This window comes from Magallana gigas, chromosome 6 (assembly GCF_963853765.1).
Source record: "Magallana gigas chromosome 6, xbMagGiga1.1, whole genome shotgun sequence".
NCBI classification, from domain to species: Eukaryota; Metazoa; Mollusca; class Bivalvia; order Ostreida; family Ostreidae; genus Magallana; species Magallana gigas.
In genome coordinates, this window is record NC_088858.1 from 8,144,434 (window position 1) to 8,165,430 (window position 20,997).

At 34.3% G+C, this 20,997-nt stretch overlaps 3 protein-coding genes across 11 annotated transcripts in view; 2 read left to right on the top strand and 1 right to left on the bottom strand.

Moving 5' to 3' along the window:
- The window catches only part of LOC105340128 (centrosomal protein of 170 kDa protein B), a 43,335-nt gene extending 35,212 nt beyond the window's left edge, over positions 1-8,123 (bottom strand). Inside the window, exon 1 of one of the 9 annotated variants that reach the window (XM_066087918.1) lies at positions 7,983-8,123. In XM_066087918.1, the coding sequence (XP_065943990.1) occupies positions 7,983-7,985 (3 nt within the window). In that variant the 5' untranslated portion in view covers positions 7,986-8,123. Of the gene's footprint in view, positions 1-465; positions 998-2,971; positions 3,728-5,566; positions 5,701-5,806; positions 5,977-7,982 lie in introns of those variants that run through there. The other 8 variants (XM_066087914.1, XM_066087917.1, XM_066087912.1 and 5 more) reach the window with 8 other exon arrangements.
- On the top strand, positions 8,086-16,511 carry LOC105340130 (serologically defined colon cancer antigen 8 homolog). The gene is made up of 16 exons (XM_066087925.1): positions 8,086-8,298; positions 8,863-9,071; positions 9,266-9,385; positions 9,620-9,748; positions 10,022-10,099; positions 10,253-10,317; positions 11,221-11,367; positions 11,857-11,995; positions 12,954-13,106; positions 13,838-13,972; positions 14,236-14,352; positions 14,511-14,639; positions 15,086-15,218; positions 15,477-15,594; positions 15,806-15,980; positions 16,170-16,511. Exons 1-16 carry the CDS (start codon positions 8,241-8,243, stop codon positions 16,428-16,430), a joined length of 2,166 nt encoding a protein of 721 aa, XP_065943997.1. The 5' UTR covers positions 8,086-8,240; the 3' UTR covers positions 16,431-16,511.
- A 1,522-nt stretch (positions 16,512-18,033) lies between these two features.
- On the top strand, positions 18,034-18,423 carry LOC105340127 (uncharacterized). The gene has a single exon (XM_011446017.4). The coding sequence runs from the start codon at positions 18,034-18,036 to the stop codon at positions 18,421-18,423; it is 390 nt and encodes a 129-aa protein (XP_011444319.2).
- Positions 18,424-20,997: the final 2,574 nt, after the last annotated feature.

Consider the following 20,997-nt stretch of genomic DNA (forward strand, 5'->3'; position numbering starts at 1 on the left):
CATTTCTTAACCCTCCATACTTTTCCTCATTAAAACATATGGTGGGATTTATTCATCTTTTCTTGCATCATTGTGCCATTAAAAGATTCAATTCACAAGAGACACTGTAAACAACCCAGACACTAAACAGTAAACATATCTGCACATGTATGCACTTTTACAATTCAAGGTGGGAGAATTGCTAGAACTGCACGAATCTCTGCATAACTCATGAAAAAAGCCAAATCATTGAAGTCATTTCAGACAACAAATGTATAAATTTCCAAATCTTCAGAACATGCACAAAGAATTCTGACATAATGATCACTGACATGTCAAACGTTGTAAAATTTAAATAGACAATGACATAATGATAATACTCTATTCTTTCCTTTAAATTACTCGTTAAAATGACTATCACATAATTTCAACAAGGGACGGCTTTTTGACCTGTGGTTAACCGGTCAACACTGCAAGATTCCTTACCTCCAGTTGTTCGGAATCACATCCAAAATATATTCTGGTGATAAGCTTAAACTGAAGCCGTCCCTGAATTTCCATAATAGTGGACTCAAAGTCTTGAAAGCTCTGGTCCTCCGTTGAACTCGGGGTATTCATATTTCACGCTTGTTTTCACGCCTTTTTTTCCCTCATATAGGAGGCATATTACATTGCATAACAGTATTTTAAACTGCTCCATTTATCAAGTCTCTGTTTTTTCCTCATAGTGGGATAATTATAAGATATTGTATATCTACAAAGGCTGCAGACAGCAGTGAAAAAGCCACCACCATTTAATTTGGGTGTATTAAACCTGACAATCACACGAACATAAGGCAGGGTTGAAAAAAAAATTCCATACTATAGGTTGCACATGTTGCCCCATACTTTTTATGACTAATACCCAATTTGATCAATACACATAACCTGCAGATTGCTTGAACTTTCACTCTACCGGCATACAATTTTTTATTAGTCTAGGGAAAAACTATGAAGCTAATGCCAATCCATTTGGCATACCTAAATTATCAGAATAAAAACTGTCAAAATGCATATCAATCTCCTGGCAAAGATTTTCACTATAAAATGTAATAAAGATAAATTAATGAAATATAATATCAAATCTTTATCCCTTGCTCCCTGCAAAATTTCTTTGTACAATTTCAATTGCCTACCCATAAATAAAGTATTTTGTTTTCAACATTAATTCAATCTAACAAGATACATGTACAGTGTTTTTACTCATTAAGAAGGAAAGGTGCAGTAACATGTAACCAGGTACTGATAGTGAAATCAGATATTTCAGAATCTGACCAAAGCTTTCATATAACATTTCCACAATATATATATGAATGTCAAATATGCTTACAACTTGTATAAGAAATAACAATGGCCATTGATCAAGATGTTACTACATAAACAACCAGATCCAAACAACAAAACTTGCAGCCAACAGTAACTTTTAAATACCGATCACTTATACCGACAGATGCGATAGATTCTGTGTGTAAGACAATTGTAACACATCCTGTCAAATTGTTTTAGGGGTTAGTCCTTTATCACATCCATTTTAATTCCAGAAAACTTTGGGCTTAGAATGAAATATACTCTAATCCTTCCTATAGCCACTCAACAGCTGGATTTGACACAGGTGTGCTTACTTCTCGGCAGCCCACTGAAATGGAGACAGTGAATGCGCTCCGATCAATGTACTTTCTAACACACTGGAAGCTGACTCAGACTAAGCTATCTAAAAAATAAATTTATCGCTCCATCTACTTATCATCTAATGAAAAATCAAATTATACACGGTATATGGGACTCTTTTTTATCCATGTAGATCGTATTCTCAATTATATCAATACCTAATTACCTTCGTTTAGTTTTATTTCTTTTACATCAATAAAAAAACATGCAGTCTTGTTAAGTTCTTTGACATAGGCCATTATCCCGAGAAACAACGAACACAGACAGAAATTTCTTCATAATGTTTTCTTCAGAGAAAACAGGATTTTGTGTGATGTATTTGCTCCAAGAGAAGTCTTAAATTCTTTCTAATTACAAGAGTTTTCTCCCTGTCGAATAAAAACTTTGACAACCCATGATTTGCAAAACCAAATACATGTAGAGTGATAGCATTCAACCATTACTATCATCCTTACTCTCATTATTGATAATATACGGTATATCGTATAGGTAACTGGGTCACAGATGTCATTCACAAAGGTATAAACCTACTAATCCTCATGTTTTCCCTGGAATCTCTTGAGGCTCTTAGTGCATCGATGTACTGTAAACAATAAATGCTGAGGTAACATTTATTAACACTCGTCACAAGGAAGCCTTCTCCCTCGTTACCATCGCCCGTTACCATCACGACTGTTGTCACTCAGCCTTCACATCTGCTGGGTGACTGCATGCTAATCTGAGGCACCCTCCACAGTGCCAGCATACAGAAACCTATATTCTCACTACTCATGCAGTCAAGTCTCATTCAGAGCTATTTATCAAAATTCTCTTATTCATTTTCAAAGAATAAATTCAACATACCAGTACAACAAATATATGACCTGTCTATGCACCATGTCATCTTACTCCTTGCTGTATATTTATATACTAGTATATAAAGCTTCCTATTTCCTTGTTTACATTTAGCTTTTGTAAAAACTAACTCTTAATATGCAGTGTTTAGTACATTTAACTCATGTTGATTCCTTTTCACTAATTAGCATTAGATGAGCTAATATTACAGCTACACCTACCTACCCACCCACCCACCCTAAAAGCTTCAAAGAAAACAGGTAGATAAAACATGTACATTGCAAACACAGAATTCAGTACCAAAAGAAACAGGTACTATCAATATAATCCTTGCTGTCAAAATTAAACTAATTTACAGTCCAATTAAAAAATAAACAAGTTTATATAGAAATGAGGTGAGTGCTCTCCGCCCTGACAGGTGAAACACTCACACCTGGTATCTACTACTTGCCCTGTTGTTGTTCCTCTCCCAGGGTACGATGAATCCTTTGGTCTTGAATCCATACTTTTTCTGTAACTTTGTTATCAGTATGTAAGCCTTGGAAACAGGTCTGTCCATGGTAGTGTTTTCATTCTTTCACAATAATTAAACCCACAGCACATACCTCATATTTCAATCAAACACATTGACGATTCCCTTCCATTTGATGAAGATCTTTTCAGACATACGAGACATGTATTTACCCCATACAGGCATATAACCGTATTGTCACATTCTTCTCCCAGAATTTTAATCAAACCTGAATTAAGGTACACATAGAGAAGTTATCTATGTATATTACAGGCAGGGGTATATTGTATACATATCCCACTGCAGATTCAGAGTGTGATGTAAAAGCAATTATTTGTCCACCATTCACTCACTCACAATGGCAAACAGCAGTGTTTTTATGTCCAAAGGGTTCTGGCATCCACAATCCAGTGAAAAGTAAATACCAAGGAAAGGGAACGGAAAGCCATACTTTCCAAATAACTAGGAATAATAACTGGAGTCCTCAAGAGTCATGTTGACCGAGCTAATATTGTTACACTGGCTACTCTCCTCTAATTACTGGATCACACAGGCTGCCAGCTTTATGGCAATCAAGCAAGTACTAACAAATCTGATAATTGATGACCCAAACACTCCATGCACACTGACCCCTCAGACACACACAGGCCTAGGGGTGGGGCAGGACACTGGATTCATTCTCCTCAGCTGTCTCCTTGGGGCAGCATTCAATCAGTTTGCACAGATTTATACAAGAATTCCTACCCTCTCTGCCACTCCAGGTAATAACTCAAAAACAAGATATGATAAGTTTAAACCATATCTAATTATCAATTGAAAGGAATTATGTGCATGGATTAGTCTTATCTCTCTGTCCATTTAGAGCTCTTTACATATTGGCTGGATGACATATCAAGCACAACTAATGGCTCAGACATGGCTTCTTGAGATGATAGCACTGCCTTATTTACTGTTTACCTATAGTTCAATATTAATTGTAGGTAAATATTGGTCACTTTCACTCTTGTATCCAATCACTGGTTCCATATTACGAAACACTGTCAGATTTATCAAGATACAAAGAATAAGAACTGTAAATCCACGAGCCACATCTAGAGATCTTTGCGTACAAAATTAAGTCACTTGACATATCCTTAATTAAAGTTCTGTACAACCATCATAAATATTCATTTAAATCTTTGGAACAAAACTGTTATGATAAAACAAGGCTTTTGATCATTCACCTGAAATAATTGGAATTATCATAAATGCATTAAAAACTGTTTGCTTTACACCATTGCAGTGAAATACCTAAACCCTAAACCCCCTCTTAACCCCATATCTAAACCGTTCTTGTCAAAAACACATAATTCTATTAAAGAAATATTTTTCGCTAGATCAAGTAATTCCAGTGTCAACATAGACCTGGAATATTAGTTCTGTAATGTGTCAACTATTAGATAGGGGAGGATGAGAGGGGATCGATCCAAGCCCCTGGTCATACTCCTAGATCCCTGTCCACAGGTAAGGCAACAAATGTATGCAATTAAGTCAGCATAGGTACACAGGTAGGACAATACAGGTACAAAGGTAAGACATAAGAGGTAACACAAGGAAAGCATCAAAGATACACAGGTAAGACAACAAAGATACACAGGTAAGACAACATAGGTAACAGAGATAAGACAACAGAGGTAAGACAAAAGAGGTAACATAGGAAAGACAAAATAACAAAAGATACAAAGGTACATAATATGTAAGACAAGAGAGATACACAGGTAAGACAAGAGAGGTACATGGTTAAGACAACAAAGGTACACAGGAAAGACAACAAAGGTACACAGGAAAGACAACAAAGCTACACAGGAAAGACAACAAATGTACACAGGAAAGACATCAGAGATACACAGGTAAGGCAAAAGAGGTACACAGGTAAGACAACAATAGTACATAGATAATACAGGGGTCTCAATAAGCAGCCAGTCTGGAGCAGAAGGACCTGCAAGGTGCACCTTTTGGAATGATTTCAAATGGCTCAAAGTCTCAGATACCAGACAGTTTAGTGTTACACTACAGTGAACATGTATGTTCTAAGACCACTCTTTGTGTAATATGTGTTCAAAGCATGTGATCATTTGTTGAATACTAGTATGTTTGCATAGCATACATTCACAGTTTTATTAGCACATGTAGTACATACACCCCTTAAAGACATTAAACTTATCCTTTTTTACTATGACAAGTAAAGTCTCAATAGTCTTTAGAATGCAAGAATGAAGAGGTTTTATTTCATAATAATACAGATACATGTGTAATGATAAACACTTGCTTTGTTTTTGTAATCAACATGATCAATAGGCCTTAAAAGTCATATACCAGTACATGAAAAAAAGAACAACATATTGCTCTCATGAACCCCCCCCCCCCCCCCCCCCCCACCACCACTTTAAACATCTGACCCAACCATCTTTCAACTTTCAATTGAATTTTCAATCACAATTTTTACCTGATCCAATTACACAGGTGCATATATTAATTCAAAAAAATTCCACTTACACACAAGTATACTCCTTTCATAACTGTTGAACTGTCAGTACAAGATAAGATCCAAATTACTCATGCTTTCTGAAACAAAAGAGTTTCAGAAGAACGCTGTACCAACAAAAATGAAATAGTCCTGTCGTTAGGAAAGGCTCTCCCAATCTACTGTCTACAGACTGAATGACATAAAAAACCTATGTTGACTATTTCCCAAACTTGCGTCAAGAACAATCTAGCCTAATCCTTCAATCTTACCATTTCAAGGCCAAGCAGAAACTTATGGAGGTCTACCTCATTCTGCCAAAAGAATTTCCCCTGTTGAGGCCGATAGTCCATGATCTGTGCAGAATTCCACCCAATGCACACATCCTCATCATTTTAAAACAAGCTAGAGTCCTCGAAAAAAAGCAGCTCTTGGTTCTATGTCTACACCTATTGAATTTGATTTAAACCGTCCAAGTTTACATTGAAAAACCTTGTTCAAATTGTATTTAAACAAATACAATGCAAACATTCAACAAAGCATACAATTCCTTTAAACATTTGAAACGGACATCCAAAGCCCCTTTGAAAACATACTGATATATCTTGACAAGGTCTTATCAACTTATGATCTAAAGTTAATTTTTAAGAATTTGTACTTTCAGTCCTCAACAGTACCATCAGTGTTAAAGTACAAGGTGTGTAAACTTTGATTTTATCTTGTTCAAAAATATAAATCTTGGATACCGGTATTAGAATATGTTTAGTTTAGGAGCTTTTGTAGTGGTAAAAACATTACCTGTAGATAAATTATGCTCTTAGGTCTGGTATTATAACATTTACAGGGGTTGATACACAATTTGTGACAACCAAAGAGAAGTAAACAAGGTATAGCAATGAATGAGGGAGGTCCTCTTTATAAAACCTAAAAACAGATTTATATAATGGACATGCATCCATCCTAGATTCACTCACTTACATTAAGATTTCACCTTCTATGAATGTAAAAAAGCCACAACTTTCCTATAATGGGTGACTATTAAGGATCATTATTAAGGCAACACCCTCTTTTATAGAAAACCTTGGTCTTAAAAAATCTCATCAATAAATATCCAAGTTTATGTCTTGAAGTTTTTATTTTAAAAATCACTTGATTCGTGTATCTGACTATCACTAATACAAAGTCTGTACAATGTCAAAGCAGTTAGTAGGAAGACTTGTTCTAGTTAAAGTCTCACCTATGACACACCTTAAACCTAACTTTAAACAAACACTTTTGTAGGAAGTAAGACAAGTTCAGCATTGAAAGTGAAACTTGTAAGTACCATACATTACTGATAAATAAAATCATAGGAAATTAAAAGTTAAATTGCATGAAGTATACATGTACGCTGTCCAAAGGGTGTTATTATACATAATGTACAAAAATTTCAACACATTTCTGTCAAAAAATGAATTCATATAGATGTAGATCTCAAGGCTTTGTGATTTTTTTATTCTTTCAGTACAAGAGTACTATTTCATATACCCTCCAAAAATGAAATATGATTAGAAATTGTTATGTCAGTGTGTTTGTCTCTAAAACAACTTTATATTCCTTTTACAATTTTAGTCAAAATCTTTTTAATCAAGGTACTGACATCATCATCAAGGCCTTTCTCAAAGATGTTCATAAGATGTCTAAATAGTGTTAGCAATTATCAAGATCATCAAATATTGCCTTATATCTAAATACAACATTTGTATTTATATGTATTGAAATGACCAAATCAGTCCAAATCTAGTGCAAGTTTTTGTGAGCTGTAAAAGGAAAGTGTTTTAAATGTGAAGCACTATGGCTTGTCAACTCTTTTCTTGTAGACATACAGATCTCCAAGCTATTATAATTACTGACCACCAGTATGCCACAGTAATCATTCAAATCAACATAATACTCAAGCGCTAGGTGTATGACGGATATCTCTGATATCTTTAATTTGTCTTCTCTGTACGTTGATAAGCTGTTAATTTTTATTAATTCTTCATAGTTTGTTAACATTGTTTATATAGTACATGTAATTAGGCACATTTGATTAATGCAATCTTTATGACTTTGATCAACTTTTTCTTCTTAGAAAAAAAGGTTGGCATCAGTTGATCAGTGAACATCGAATTTGACACTTTAAGGGTATTTCACTGTAAAATAGATAATAAATTGCAAATGCCCCTTTCCCTAAAATATGATATATTTTATTGATTAATCAATAAATTGTACAAAATGCGTTTGAAAGGTAAACTGACCTTAAAATGTTGTATTTTAGAAAAAAATACTTTCATTAAGTGATATTAAAGCACAACACTCTGATGGTATCATTCTCATCATCATTACATGCTTGGAGAGCAGACGAATTTTGGGGACATTGTCCAGAATATCACGAGTTTTTCCCAAGATGACCATGCTATTCCTTACCATGACCTTCTGTCCGCCGTCTGGTGTGGTGTTAGCTGTAGCTCATGATGCTGCAAGTCCATCCAAACTCATTTTTAGTAGAAAACTTCCTTTACAGTATTTATTATTATTAATTCATAACATTATCTCTCTGCATGGATGAGCTCATCATTTACCGGAAGTTCATTGATTGCCTTTGAGTTTGCGTGTGTTCCTGGAGAATGTAAACTTCCGGTGATGAGGTTTTTCGTTTCAAATGTGTATTCTGTGTAGACCAACATGTATTCGTACGAAGAAAATGTGGATCCAGTAGATAAATATCAACGATCAGTGAGAGGTAACAATGTGCATTTACTGTTTTTTATGATCGTGTTAATGCTGAACCGGTGTTGGTTTGAGATAATTTTAAAACATGCAAAAGGGGTAGGGGTTTCAATGGATCTGTATAAACTAAAAATTATCTTTATTTTAATTTCAAAAAGATATTTTCCATATTTTTATTGACAGTTAATTGAATATTTATGCGTGCTTTAGTTGACAATAGCATATAAGTGTACTTAAACTTGAATATTCATCCATATAGGAGCATTTAAGCAAGTCTGAACATGCATTATATACATTGTAGTGCTAATTGATATTGTATAGCCTATAATTAGCATACGGATACACTACTTTCTATTATAAATCATATAGCGTATCCCTTGAAAATAAATGATTTTGACAATTAAAGTAAACATCTGAAACTCTGTTGTAAAAAAAATTGTCATTTAAATCACAATGACATATTTTGTAATCCACTTTTGATTAATACACTAAACAAATGCTAAATGGCAATGATTATTGACCTATTTTAAAAGTGTATTTATGAACCCAGAGTGTTTAATCTTAATATCATATTCAGAGAGAGCAAATGCCAGTTTACATGAACTGGAGGATGTTTTATTGGGGACATCATCAGGCAGAGGGAGGGTGGAAACATCAAGGGCGAAAGTCCAACTTCAGGCCACAGTTAATCCTCGTACACTGAAGTGGTATGAGGACAATGCTCGTCCACAGAAATATAAGCATGCAGTCTCAAAGCTCAGTGCTATGCTTGGCCAAGACTCACATGTAAGTTAAAGGATCAAGATATTAAAGATAAAGATATTATTATTAAAGGTATTAAAGGAAATATTTAACATGAATGTTTTCACTTTGCCTACATCAGAAACATACTTGTAAATAACATAATATGTTATATGCTGCTCTACAATGTATAAGGTACTGATAATATCATAGCAGATTTCATGAATTCTATAATGCAGATTCCCCAGTCCCTGAGGCAGGCAGATAGCAGTGTTCCCTCCCTGGAGGAGGCGGCAGCAGTAGTGCAGGCCCAGACAGGTTATTGCCAGCAGCTGGAGGCAGAGAACCGCTACATTAAGGTAGGTTCAAATTTAAGTCCATTTATTTTCAATTGAATTGAAGATTGAGATGCAGATAAAAGCTGCTAGAGTAAATATTTATCGAGCAATGAATGCAGTTTCAGAAAAGTTCCATTTTTTGTACCGGTACATTTAATTAGATTCAAGGAAAAAATACAGGGCAATTATTTCTTTGATACATGCATTTGATGAATGATAGCATATTATACATTAAGTATTTTTTCCTTCTTTCAGGATGAGCTTGCAAATCTAAGAGCAAAACTTTCTGAAATTATAGAGGAAAACAAAAGACTACATGAGGAGTTAAAAACCAGTATACTTCAAGAAATAGTTGGAGAGAACATTGATCTAGAAAAATCTGAGGTATCAAGATGTCACCTATTATATGAATGATTAGAATATGCATTTGTTTGATAAAATCATGGCCTCTTACTAAAAGAATCATTAGGTATCATATTACATGGACGTATTTCAGTATACATGTATATGTATTTGTTCTAACCATTAACTCTAAGAAAAAGAACAATTTTAGAGTCACTGTTAACGGATATGGCTACTTCACATTTCTCTCAGGGGGAATCATATTTCTTAAAAGTGTATGCTACATGTCATAATTCTTATATTTCTACATTACAGGTTGAAAACTTCTTCCTAGCAGATAAGTCTGATCACATTTTTCACACAAGAGAACTTAAACATCTCCAAGTGGAACTGGTAATTCTTTGATTTTACAGATTCAATGTAAAGTTATAATTTTATTTGAATTTGTTGAGTCTGACTGGTGGCATTAAATCCTGATACATGACTAACTGAATCTAGAGAGAAGATGTTGTTCTTTGTGTATGAACATGTCATGTTGTTTTACAGGAAAGACTGAGTTCCCTTCATTCTGCCAGAGTCAGTAGACTAGAGACTCAACTGGAGCATTCCAGGTATTTTATTAATGTACAGATACATGTACATTTCAGTATATATGCTTAAATTTACTAAAGTTTATATCCGCCTGATATACTTTGTATACATGTATTACATTTCAGTAAATATGCTTTAATTTACTTAAGTTTATATCCACTTGATTAACTTCATATACATGTATGTGGTACTCAAGGCCATCCTTAAAGAATTGTTTGTTTGGAATTGCCACTTTTGGGTTTCAGACCCAGGAGGTTTTTTCAAATTAAAAGATCTCAAAAAGCAGAGAAAATCTTTATTTCGTTTCTTTGATCAAACGCAGTTTTGAGGAAAATGTTTTGATAAACAAACTCACATGTGAAGATTGTACCACGAATTTCAGAGAAAAAATATTTATTTTTTACTAGTAAAATTTTATCAGCGGAGGGTATTTCAATGAGACAGGATGCAATTCCAAACAAACAATCATTTTATTTTGGGCCAATGATTCTACCAGTATTGGTCTCAAATAATGTGCTTGAGTGAATGTTGAGTTCAAGTTTGATATAAAACAAGAAAGGAATAAAACTGGAAAGATTATACTGTTAACTTAAAGTTAATGAATCTGTAAGATTATTTATTGTGATTGAATCAATCTTTTATACTATGTAGTGTGTTTTAATTATTAAAGATTTCAAAAAAAAAAAATTAAGGATTTTTCAGCTTTGTTGTGGAGATTCATGATATGAATCCCTCCTAAGTTTCTGCTACCAGAGACTGCATGATGTTTTAGAATTTTGACATCTCAGTAGTCAAATACTATGACGTGATAAGAAGCATTTCATAAAATTGAATTAGAGCAATTGTTATAAGTCATACAGTTTTAACAGGTACAGGTTTTAGTTGAGTTGAGCTTTCATATTAACTTCATGATGCTGTTCTAGGTCAGAGATTCAGAAATATGAGCAAATGGTGGAGGATCTAAGATCTCAACTGCAAATGCACGACAGCATACCAACCAGAGAAAATGGAGAGTTTGTCTCCGAAAAACAACGAAACTACCTCCAAATCACAATCGATAAATTAACAAGGTTCGTGTTTAATTATATCTGAATATGATTACATGTACATATGTTTTTAATCATAAATTGACTAATATATTAAAAAAAAAATTCTTAAATACGTATACACTAAATATGTACAGTAGTATTTATATGAAATGTACATTTAATCATTTCCTCATAACTTTATTCTGATTGATATGTTAAAGTCAAAAGATATAGTTTAATAATTTGATAACATTTAACCATGCATTTGAAATTATAGGAATCATATTTTATAAAATCAATACAAGACTCATTTTCCAGAATATAAATGAAATCAAAGAATCAATGTATTATCAGCCTGATTTGAATATTCATTTATATTGAATCACTGTTACTCTCACAGCAATGAGCAGCCTTAGGGGCTATGATACTAATTAGTATTGAACATCAGTCCTTTATAATAACTTATGCCATCTGTTGCATTAATTTGCTGGATTAACCAAATTGGACAATTTGTCTCTTATTTTCGGTTAGAGAAAGAGATGAACTGATGGAACATGTGACAAGCTTAAAATCAAATGTCCAGAAACTAGCACAAAGAGAAGAGGAAGCATACCAGCAAACCAAGATGGGCATTGAGATGGTGGAACAAGCTCAGCTCGAACAAACTCAGGTAAAATTCACTGTGGCCAAGTTTTTGATTTCATTTTTTTCTCTCTGATAAATCTTGTTAAATCAACTTTGCCAACAACTATATTTAAACAATAAAATGCTTTCTTTGGTGATTCATTCGGGATATGAAGGTAGCAACATTGCAGGAAAAATACATAACCCGCTAATGCGGGTTATGTAAATTTTTCCTGCAATGATCGCTACCTTCACAACCCGCATGAATCATCAAAGAAAGCATTTTATTGTTTATATTAACATCTTTCTTTAACTAATTAATAAACTGATTATGAAAAGTTAGTAAAATTCACTAAATTACTGTTAATGTACAAAAGTACGTTAGCTAAAAGAAACAGCTAAATTGTATCCTGTGAGACTTTGAGTCTGGCATCGTCATGATTATTTCGTGCAGTCCAGGATTTTATTAAGGTCGCTGTAGGTTCAGACCAATCGATAAACAGGTCGTGTCAATTTCAGTCCTGTCACTTTCAGCAGCTGTAGATTTCGACCAATCGATAAATAGGGCTTGTAGATTTCAGTCTGGCTGTTTCTATAGAGCTATGAATTAACTATAGGTTTCCCTAAGAAATAGAGGAAATAATGCTTGGTAGATGTAAATATACATGTATAAACATTATGTTAAATCCACTATGTAACCAAATATGTGTGGAATTTCATGAATATTTGATAAAGTAGGATACAAATAAGTTTTATTGCAGCAAGATTTTAATTATAATTGTAACATGTATATTTGATTAAGTAAGTACCGGTAGTATATTAATTGCTTACCACTAGCCATCTCTGAATGGTATAGGTATTTTAATAGATTTACATATACATGTACTCTTGTACAAATAATTTATGATACATAGCACTGATGAGGCATAGCTTGAGTGACATTAGATATTTCTATGGAACACAGGCTATAATGAGACATTACTTGATTTTATGATATTTCACAGGCAATGGTGCAAAAAGAGCAGCTTGCAGAGGAGCTCAGCAACATGAAGAAGAGGTTTGACACGTACATCCTGGACACTCAGGCCCGCCTCCTAGAGGAGAGAGAGAGTGTACGCAGGGAAAGTCAGATGATGATTGACACCATCAATCAAAAGGTTTGTCATTGAGGTCAAAGGTCACAGTACCGGTATTTGCCTTTAAACACAGACCAAGATATTTATGTTGCACGCAATATTTAAAAGCTTTATGTTTTTGTTTTATCCAAACTTTATTTTTTGTAACTGTGGTAGGTAAAGTCATGAAATTTGGTATCTATGTTTAACTGTAACTGCCTTTCCAAGTATCTTTACCTGTAGACCATGTATTTGTCAGTCTGTCATTGTTCAATATTTATATAATTACTATAAGATCCAGATCACACATCAAACATAAACCCATGGGATTAACATCAATATGGTATTCGGATTACATGTACTTCTTATGCTCTCTTACTTTTATTTTACAGTTTTATAATTTTTCATATTGTCCTTTGTAAAGTTTGTACCGAACTACATAGGATGATGTGGGATATATATCCATGATTTTGCAAAAAATAAAAAATTTAAAAAGCTCTGCGAAGTTAAAAAAAAACAACACCAATATAGACTAGATATATACTGTAGAAGCAGAAATATTCGTTGAGGATTTAATTTCGTTATTTTCGTTGGCAATATAAATCAACGAAATTAAATCCATGACGAATTTTTAACCCTGGTATTAATGAATACAAAAAGATTACGATATGACGAAATTAAATGCCAACGAAATCTTGTTTGGTTTAAAAACAACGAAATTTTGACCCAACGAAAATATATGTTTCTACAGTAGTAAGATTTATTTTCAACAGTTGAAGGAAATGACAGACAAGTATGCTGCAGCTTCTGCTCAAGTGGACAAACTATCTCGGGAAAAGGTGGCCTACATCAACGAAATTGATGAAATGAAGATCCAGCTTCGCAGATTCGATAAAGAGGCTTCCATGGTAAGAGAACATTTTTTGTCATAAGGAATACAACATTTGATAGTTAATTCTGATTATTGATCTAGATTTTAAAATAATAGTTAAACTACCATGAAAAACATACATGGAAATCATTAGAATATATTTCTTAATAATGCTTTTGAAAGTTGAAAGTTTGAATGAATCTTACATCGTAAGTATTGGTTCAAGCACAATTGGGGTTAACATAAATGGATGTAAAAATAAGATAAAAGACTTGTAAATTTATTATCTGTATAATGCAGGCTGCAGAAACATACAGAACAGAGTCTACTCATGCTTCCATTCAGAAAAGCCATGCTTCCCAAGAGGTGAACAGATTGAGGAAAGATTTGGAAATCACAAAAAGAGAAAGGGACCAGGTTTGTCAATGTACCGGTAGATTCAATCAACAAAATCTACTGAAAGAAAGAAAATTGAATAAAAGATTATTTCTTTTGAACATTTCCTTCCAGTGGTGCTTTTGATAAGTTTAGTATTAATTCATCATTATCATGGTTCTTTAATGAAAATTTTACAGGAAAAAAGTAAAATGGAGATAGAGCTTGAAGGTCTGAAGCGTCGATTAAACAAGGCAGAGAGAGAACTTGTCAACAGTAAAGAAGAATGTATCCATTTAACAACGAATGCCCAAGCATTAGAGAGAGAGGTTTGTAATTCCATTTAATTTTAATTTGTTTAACAACGAATACTTAAGCATTAGAAAGAGAGGTTTGTAATTCCATTTAATTTTAATTCATTTAACAACGAATACCCAAGCAGAGAGAGAGAGAGAGGTTTGTAATTCCGCAATATTTTAATGTTTAAATAAGTTCAGTGTTCCATTTGGTGAGTCATTCCTTTGGATTTCCAATGATAAGCCTTAAGGTATTACATGTAATATGGACCCTTCTTCCCATCACCAATAGCCAGTAGTCAGATTTGTTTATTTTTATCTCCCTAAGGTGACAATTAATGATTCTAATCCTTGCATTGCCAAGATAACCCTCTTCTATATTCCTTATAAATTCAGCACAAACAGAGATCAGAGGCAAAAGAAATTTTTTATAAAGTACCGGTATGCATGTATGTATGAAATCTGATGTTTGCTTGCAGCTTCATCTAGCAAAACTGGCCAAAGAGAGCATAGAGAGGAGCAGAAATGAGGATTTGAAAGCTATGACCAAACGAGCGCAGATGAGAGAGGAAGAACTCAACAGCTACATAGAGGACATAGGAGACAAGCATGGTAGTGTACTAATAAAAACTTCCTTAGCATCAGAGGAAATTGTTTATGAATTGTGATGAATTTTCTCATTCCAAAAAGCAGTCAAAACTGATTTTCTTTAAAGACAGCATGCTTACTTTGTAAACAAACAGTGTAGTTTATTAGTTTTTCCTTGAAGGAGTCTCAAAAGAGTCTTCCTATGTATGTACAAGGATCATGTATCTTGTACATGAATGAAATAAATTGTAAATGAAAAAATACTTTCTGAATTATTCATAGAAAGATCAACTCAGGAAATGGATGTGATGCTAAAGAAGCAAAATCGTCTGATGATAAAACTTCGTGATGAATGCAAGAGACAGGCAGGCCAAATAGAAAAAGTCACAAAGAAAAATAGGTCAGTTTGAGCAAGACAGGGATATGAGTTTTTGACTCTTAGAAAAGAGCAATCAAAATAACTGATGTAAAGTAGTTGATGCATCCTGTGTTAATTCTTTAGTTTTTAAATGTTTGGCAAAATTTATGATATCATAAGCAACAAAGGTATAGTAATATTTGTTTTTTTACCTTTTTATTTCACATGACACTATTTTTTTACCTTTTCTAAGAAATGAAAGTGGTCAACTACGCAGAGAAAATGAGGAGCTGAGACTTCGACTGCAGCGAGCTTTGATTCGACTGGAGGACTTAGACAACCAGTCAGATCAACATGGCAGGGTCCACGAAAAAATGAAAGAGAGGCTAAAAAAGATGGACGACTATGCTCAGGAGCAGGGACAACAGGTTATGATTGTTTATTGAATTCGAAAATATTTCAGAAATTTGCAGACCAATTCTGATGTTTACAGTTGAGTTACCTCTCATGGCATGTAAAAATCTCTATGAAATGACTTTGCATTGCTTTATCTGAATCTGTAATGCGATGGAAATGGGGTTTATCATTCTTAATGCTAAATTCTTTTATTTCCACAGATCTTGGATTTGCTGTCCCAGCAGAGTGCGTTGCTAAGGGACAGACTACTCCTGTCTCGAGAGGTAGAATTCCTCAGGAAGGAAATCACAAAGTTCACGGAGGCAGACTTGGAGAAATTCTTTTCTTCCAATAAAACTCTTGTAGATGATATTATTAAGAGTGTGAATACTGAGGAAATGGAAAATAAGTACAAACAGAAGTCAGTGATATTTTCAGACAACAAGACAGATGAGGACAGAGAGGATTTGGTAGACACATAGTGCTTGTTGTTAATGTTGTTTATACATCTATAAACTGTGATATTTTTGTACATTTTATATTCATTAAAAATATTTATCATACCTCAGAAAAGTACATGTCTTATTTACAGCGCCTTGTATTTTCACATATCCAATTGCTTTCATGTGTCTGTAACAAGACCAATGCCTTGTCTTATTGGATAGATCAGCTGAAGCAGGTTAAAATCAATTACATGACCAGGCCAAATAAAGAAAATATCAATGTTCAAATCAATCTAATTAAATGTTGGATCCACTTGCGTTCTCCTTACAGCGTTTGTGTAAAATTAGATTGATGGTTGATTAAGCTTATGTTCTCTCTCCATCATGATAGAGAGATGAAGGAAGTGTAATCAACTTTGGAAACCCACTTTAAGCTAAATCACTGAGGTCAAATGTGTGCTCTTCCGTTCATGTGAAATATTCATGAATTAAACTTGGCCTATACAAGTTTCACCTTTTTGATATATATATATATATATATATATATATATATATATATATATATATATATATATATATAAAAAACAAAATTGCTTCTTTTGTTGTTGCAGACCCATGTGAAACAACAAAAGAAGTATCTTGGATCTAGTTGATATTTGTTGTGTCCATGCGGGAAAAAATGCTGACTTTGCTTTTTCTGTTATGATATAAGGAAAGAAATTTTGTGATTAAATTTCTTGTTAAGTACACTGTACAATCACTGCTGCATTTTCAAGAAACGTGTGTGCCCTGCAAATTGTTATTGATCATCATTGCACAGTTGTGTCGGAAGCAAATTGAAAGGGGGGGGGGGGGCTAGACTAATCCTAAGAAATCTTGACAAGAAAAAATAGAAACGTAATTCCCAAAATCACGAAAATCCTAATCCAGAGGGGGGGGGGGGGGGGGTTATACCTATAGTTCCAAAAAAAATTCAATTCTTACCCCCCACCACCCCCGGTTCCGACGCCTATGATTGCAGGAAATCACTCATGATTAGTCTTGCAAAGCATTTCAAGAAATCAATTTGAAAGTGGGGGGGGGGGGGGGCTCATTCAAACTATTTACTAAAACTTAATATGTTTTTATTTTAATTTTGTTGATTTTTCTAAAATATTTGTTCGCAAAAGGGAGATTGCTTTAAGATTCAACTTTCTATATGTTAATTTAAAATAAAACACAGTCTAATTAGGCTGTTCAAAAGTGGGGTTTTGCAACCTCTAAGATTGCATTTTCATCTTGAATTGTAATCTCTAAGCAAGATCTATTTCGGATTCAAACGGAAGGAGGACCACGTACCACTTAAATTTTTCTCTGTTTCATCACTAGCTTAGCCTCTCCCTCCTGTTTAGAAAACCCCTAATAGGCTATGTACGAAATTAAAAAAAAAAACCTCCCTTTCAGTTTGGAACAAATGTTGTTATATCGTTAAATGCTACGATCCGAGCAGTTATTCTCTCTCTCTCTCTCTCTCTCTCTCTCTCTCTCTCTCATTTTCCCGCGCTGATATAATTTTGGCAGTGATGTAACTTTGATCAGCCAATGAAAAGTCGTCAAATCTCAGCTACGCATCAGTCTATTCACATCCTTCCGAAAAGTGAACATGCCGGCGAAAGTCAAGAAATCTAGAAAAGGCCCGTTGCCCACTGGCCCACTAAAACTAAAAACTACTGCAAAATCAGCTACTAAGAAGAAGCCAAGAAGTAAGAAAAGAAAAGAATCGTTCAAAATTTTCATCTTCAGGGTCATGAAGCAAGTCCATCCCGAACTTACAGTTTCTACCCGAGCCATGGGAATAATCAACTCTTTTGTCATTGACATATTTGAAAGACTTGCATCTGAAGCGTCCAAGCTGGCAAAACTCGGTCGCAGAGCTACGATGAGCAGCCGTGACATACAGACCGCGGTGCGCCTGATTCTTCCCGGGGAGCTGTCCAAGCACGCGGTGTCCGAGGGAACGAAAGCTGTCGCCAAGTACACCAGCGGGATTTAGGAACCGAGGCACAGTTGTGCCCTTTGATGTGTACAGAATTGCTTAACATTATATTTCTGATCCTTTATTGTGCAATTTAATGCTTAGCAAGTGCATCATTTTGCAGCTTGTAAGAGTTGACCACTTTTGTATTGTCATTTAACTATATTTTAAATTGTTTTGTTTTTATTTTTTGGTGATTGATCATCATAGCCCATTTTGTAGATAATAGAAAAAACGTAGATTAAACATTTATCAACGATAGTAATTGTTTATTGTTGAATGGTTACAACTTGCACCAAGGAAGTATGGGCCTATTATGTTTCTCGTGAGATGAATACAAACCAGGCAAGTAGCATCGTTTCGAAAGTGTTGGGGGGGAGGGGGCAAAAGCTTGATGGGCCAAAACAAGAGCGAAACTAAAAGAGGGCAACGTGATAATTGAATATTCTATATGTATGTTTACTTAAATTGCTGGGGTGCCATAAGTCCAATCCACACTTTGCAAAAGTTGTTCCCCTTTGCGGGGTCAACTCAAAGGGAAAAAGCAACTTTTCCCTTCTTTAAGCAACCAAATATTTGGGCGTCCTCTAAAGAGATCTTTTGGAATTTGATTTATTCCTTCGATGTGTGGGTTGCCCCAACTTGGGGCAATTAAAATTCACAGGGAAACGTTTTTTTAATGTCAAATGACAAAGTTACAACCCTCTAATATGGGTTTTCCCCAAAGATGGCGGCCAAGGGACATAAATTTTGTAAAGTGTGGATTGGTCTATACCTATACTGAAATTTCAATGTTAATTTTTATATTTTCAATTTAATTTTTTTAAAGGGGGGGGGGGCGGAACTCCATGATACGTGATAATCTTTCTATATGTAATTTTATCAAAAATGTTTGAGAACAATACGACACAACCCACCTCCCTTTTTGCTGCATGCGTGCTGTGTGGCAGTCTATCGTTCTAGACCCTTGTACTCTGCAGTTGTCACAAACATTCGTACTTGTCGCTCACGTAACTGTATGTACTACTGTACAAGTTGCTGTGAACGATTTACGAGTTCCTATGGGTTTTTTCAAAGAAATAGAATTTTTTTGGTGTTCCGTTTGGGCCACTTGCATCTTAACGAAGTCAAAAGTGCGAAATTGCGAAAGCAAAAGTCGGAATTTCGTTTCTTCGCGCTTTCCTCTCGCAACTTGGTACGTATTCTCGCATGTTCGTTTTGATTGGATGCAGAAATCGTGAACAGAGATAATACAGGTACTTGTGAACAGAGATAATGTATACAGGTACTTGTGGACTGGACCTGCTCTATCCTATCCATTTTCCCTCAAAGTATTATTTTATGCTAAGTAATGCCTGTGAAGGTATGCAGTTTTAAAAAAAAGTGCAAGAAGTGCGTAAAATCAAAAACCATAGATGGTGATTCGGATTTGATTCGATTTTCTTATAACATAGTGGGAAAATAATCAATAGATGTTAATTTGGCAGAAAGCGTTGTAGATGTATATCAGTTCATTGTTTATCTGTATTCGATAGATCATTTGTTTTCTTCAAGTATTGAAATGAAGAGATCGCAGGAGAATTATCTTCAAACCTTCCAATAACTACCATGATTTTTGTTGGAAATTGCTGTGACCGTTTATAGCTCCGTTCTGACGCAGAAATGAAGTACAGTAATTTGAATATTATTGAAGACTTTCTTTAATACTTGTTTACTGCATATTGTTATTAAAATCAAATTTTGATTTGGACTCGAACCGATCTAGAGCAGGCAAGCCGCTGTGATGACTTCTAAAGCTGATGCGACCTTAATTGTCATTTCGTGTACATGTAGTCGCTTCACAATTTATTTTATTTTTTTTTTTTTGTACGAAATCATGTATTCGTTTGATCTGATTGATCAGTTGCAAAATATTCAGGAATTGCAGACAAACGAGTTTTGAGCTATAAACATGAAACGCAAAATGAACGAAAAAGCACTCGTTTATACTGGTGAAATATAAATTTATTCAGTGTATGGTAATTTCTAGTAGAGCTCTATATTTGTTGAATGACCCATATGTACGTGTACATGTGTAATCTCGAAACTCGGTCACCGATTGATATATGCCAAATTAGGAGGACGAACATAATAATTTTAGGTATTTGAAACGATTTTTGATTTCGTCAACATTACTCCGTGTGGCCAACAAACGTATATGAATAATTAACCTTAAATGTATGATCATTGTGATTCTTAGACTGTCATTGTTGTCGAAAGCATGATGTAACAGTATGGAGATACTATAGAATCTAAATTAAGTATTTTATAAATACGCAAATTAAATGTGATGGTTTATGTGTATATGCAAAATGAGGTATCGCAGAGCAACTGATAATGATAGCCAAGTACGATGTTTTTATAATGTTTTTGAGAGCTACCTTTGTCCTAACAGTACTTACACCAAATAAGTTCTACAAAGGACAATATCTGTTAATCACAGATATTTACTGAATTAATACCAAGAGGTATAGTTTTTGACAAAAGGTTCAATATATAAACTTGTATTGAAATAAATGAAAGGTCTAACACGGAAATATATATAAAAATCAT

Coding starts and splice junctions, on each gene's coding strand:
- LOC105340130 (XM_066087925.1), top strand. CDS start 8,241: ATGTATTCGTACGAAGAAAATGTGGATCCAGTAGATAAATATCAACGA. Junction 10,100..10,252: donor AACATCTCCAAGTGGAACTG/GTAATTCTTTGA, acceptor GTTGTTTTACAG/GAAAGACTGAGTTCCCTTCA. Junction 13,107..13,837: donor TTGACACCATCAATCAAAAG/GTTTGTCATTGA, acceptor TATTTTCAACAG/TTGAAGGAAATGACAGACAA.
- LOC105340127 (XM_011446017.4), top strand. CDS start 18,034: ATGCCGGCGAAAGTCAAGAAATCTAGAAAAGGCCCGTTGCCCACTGGC.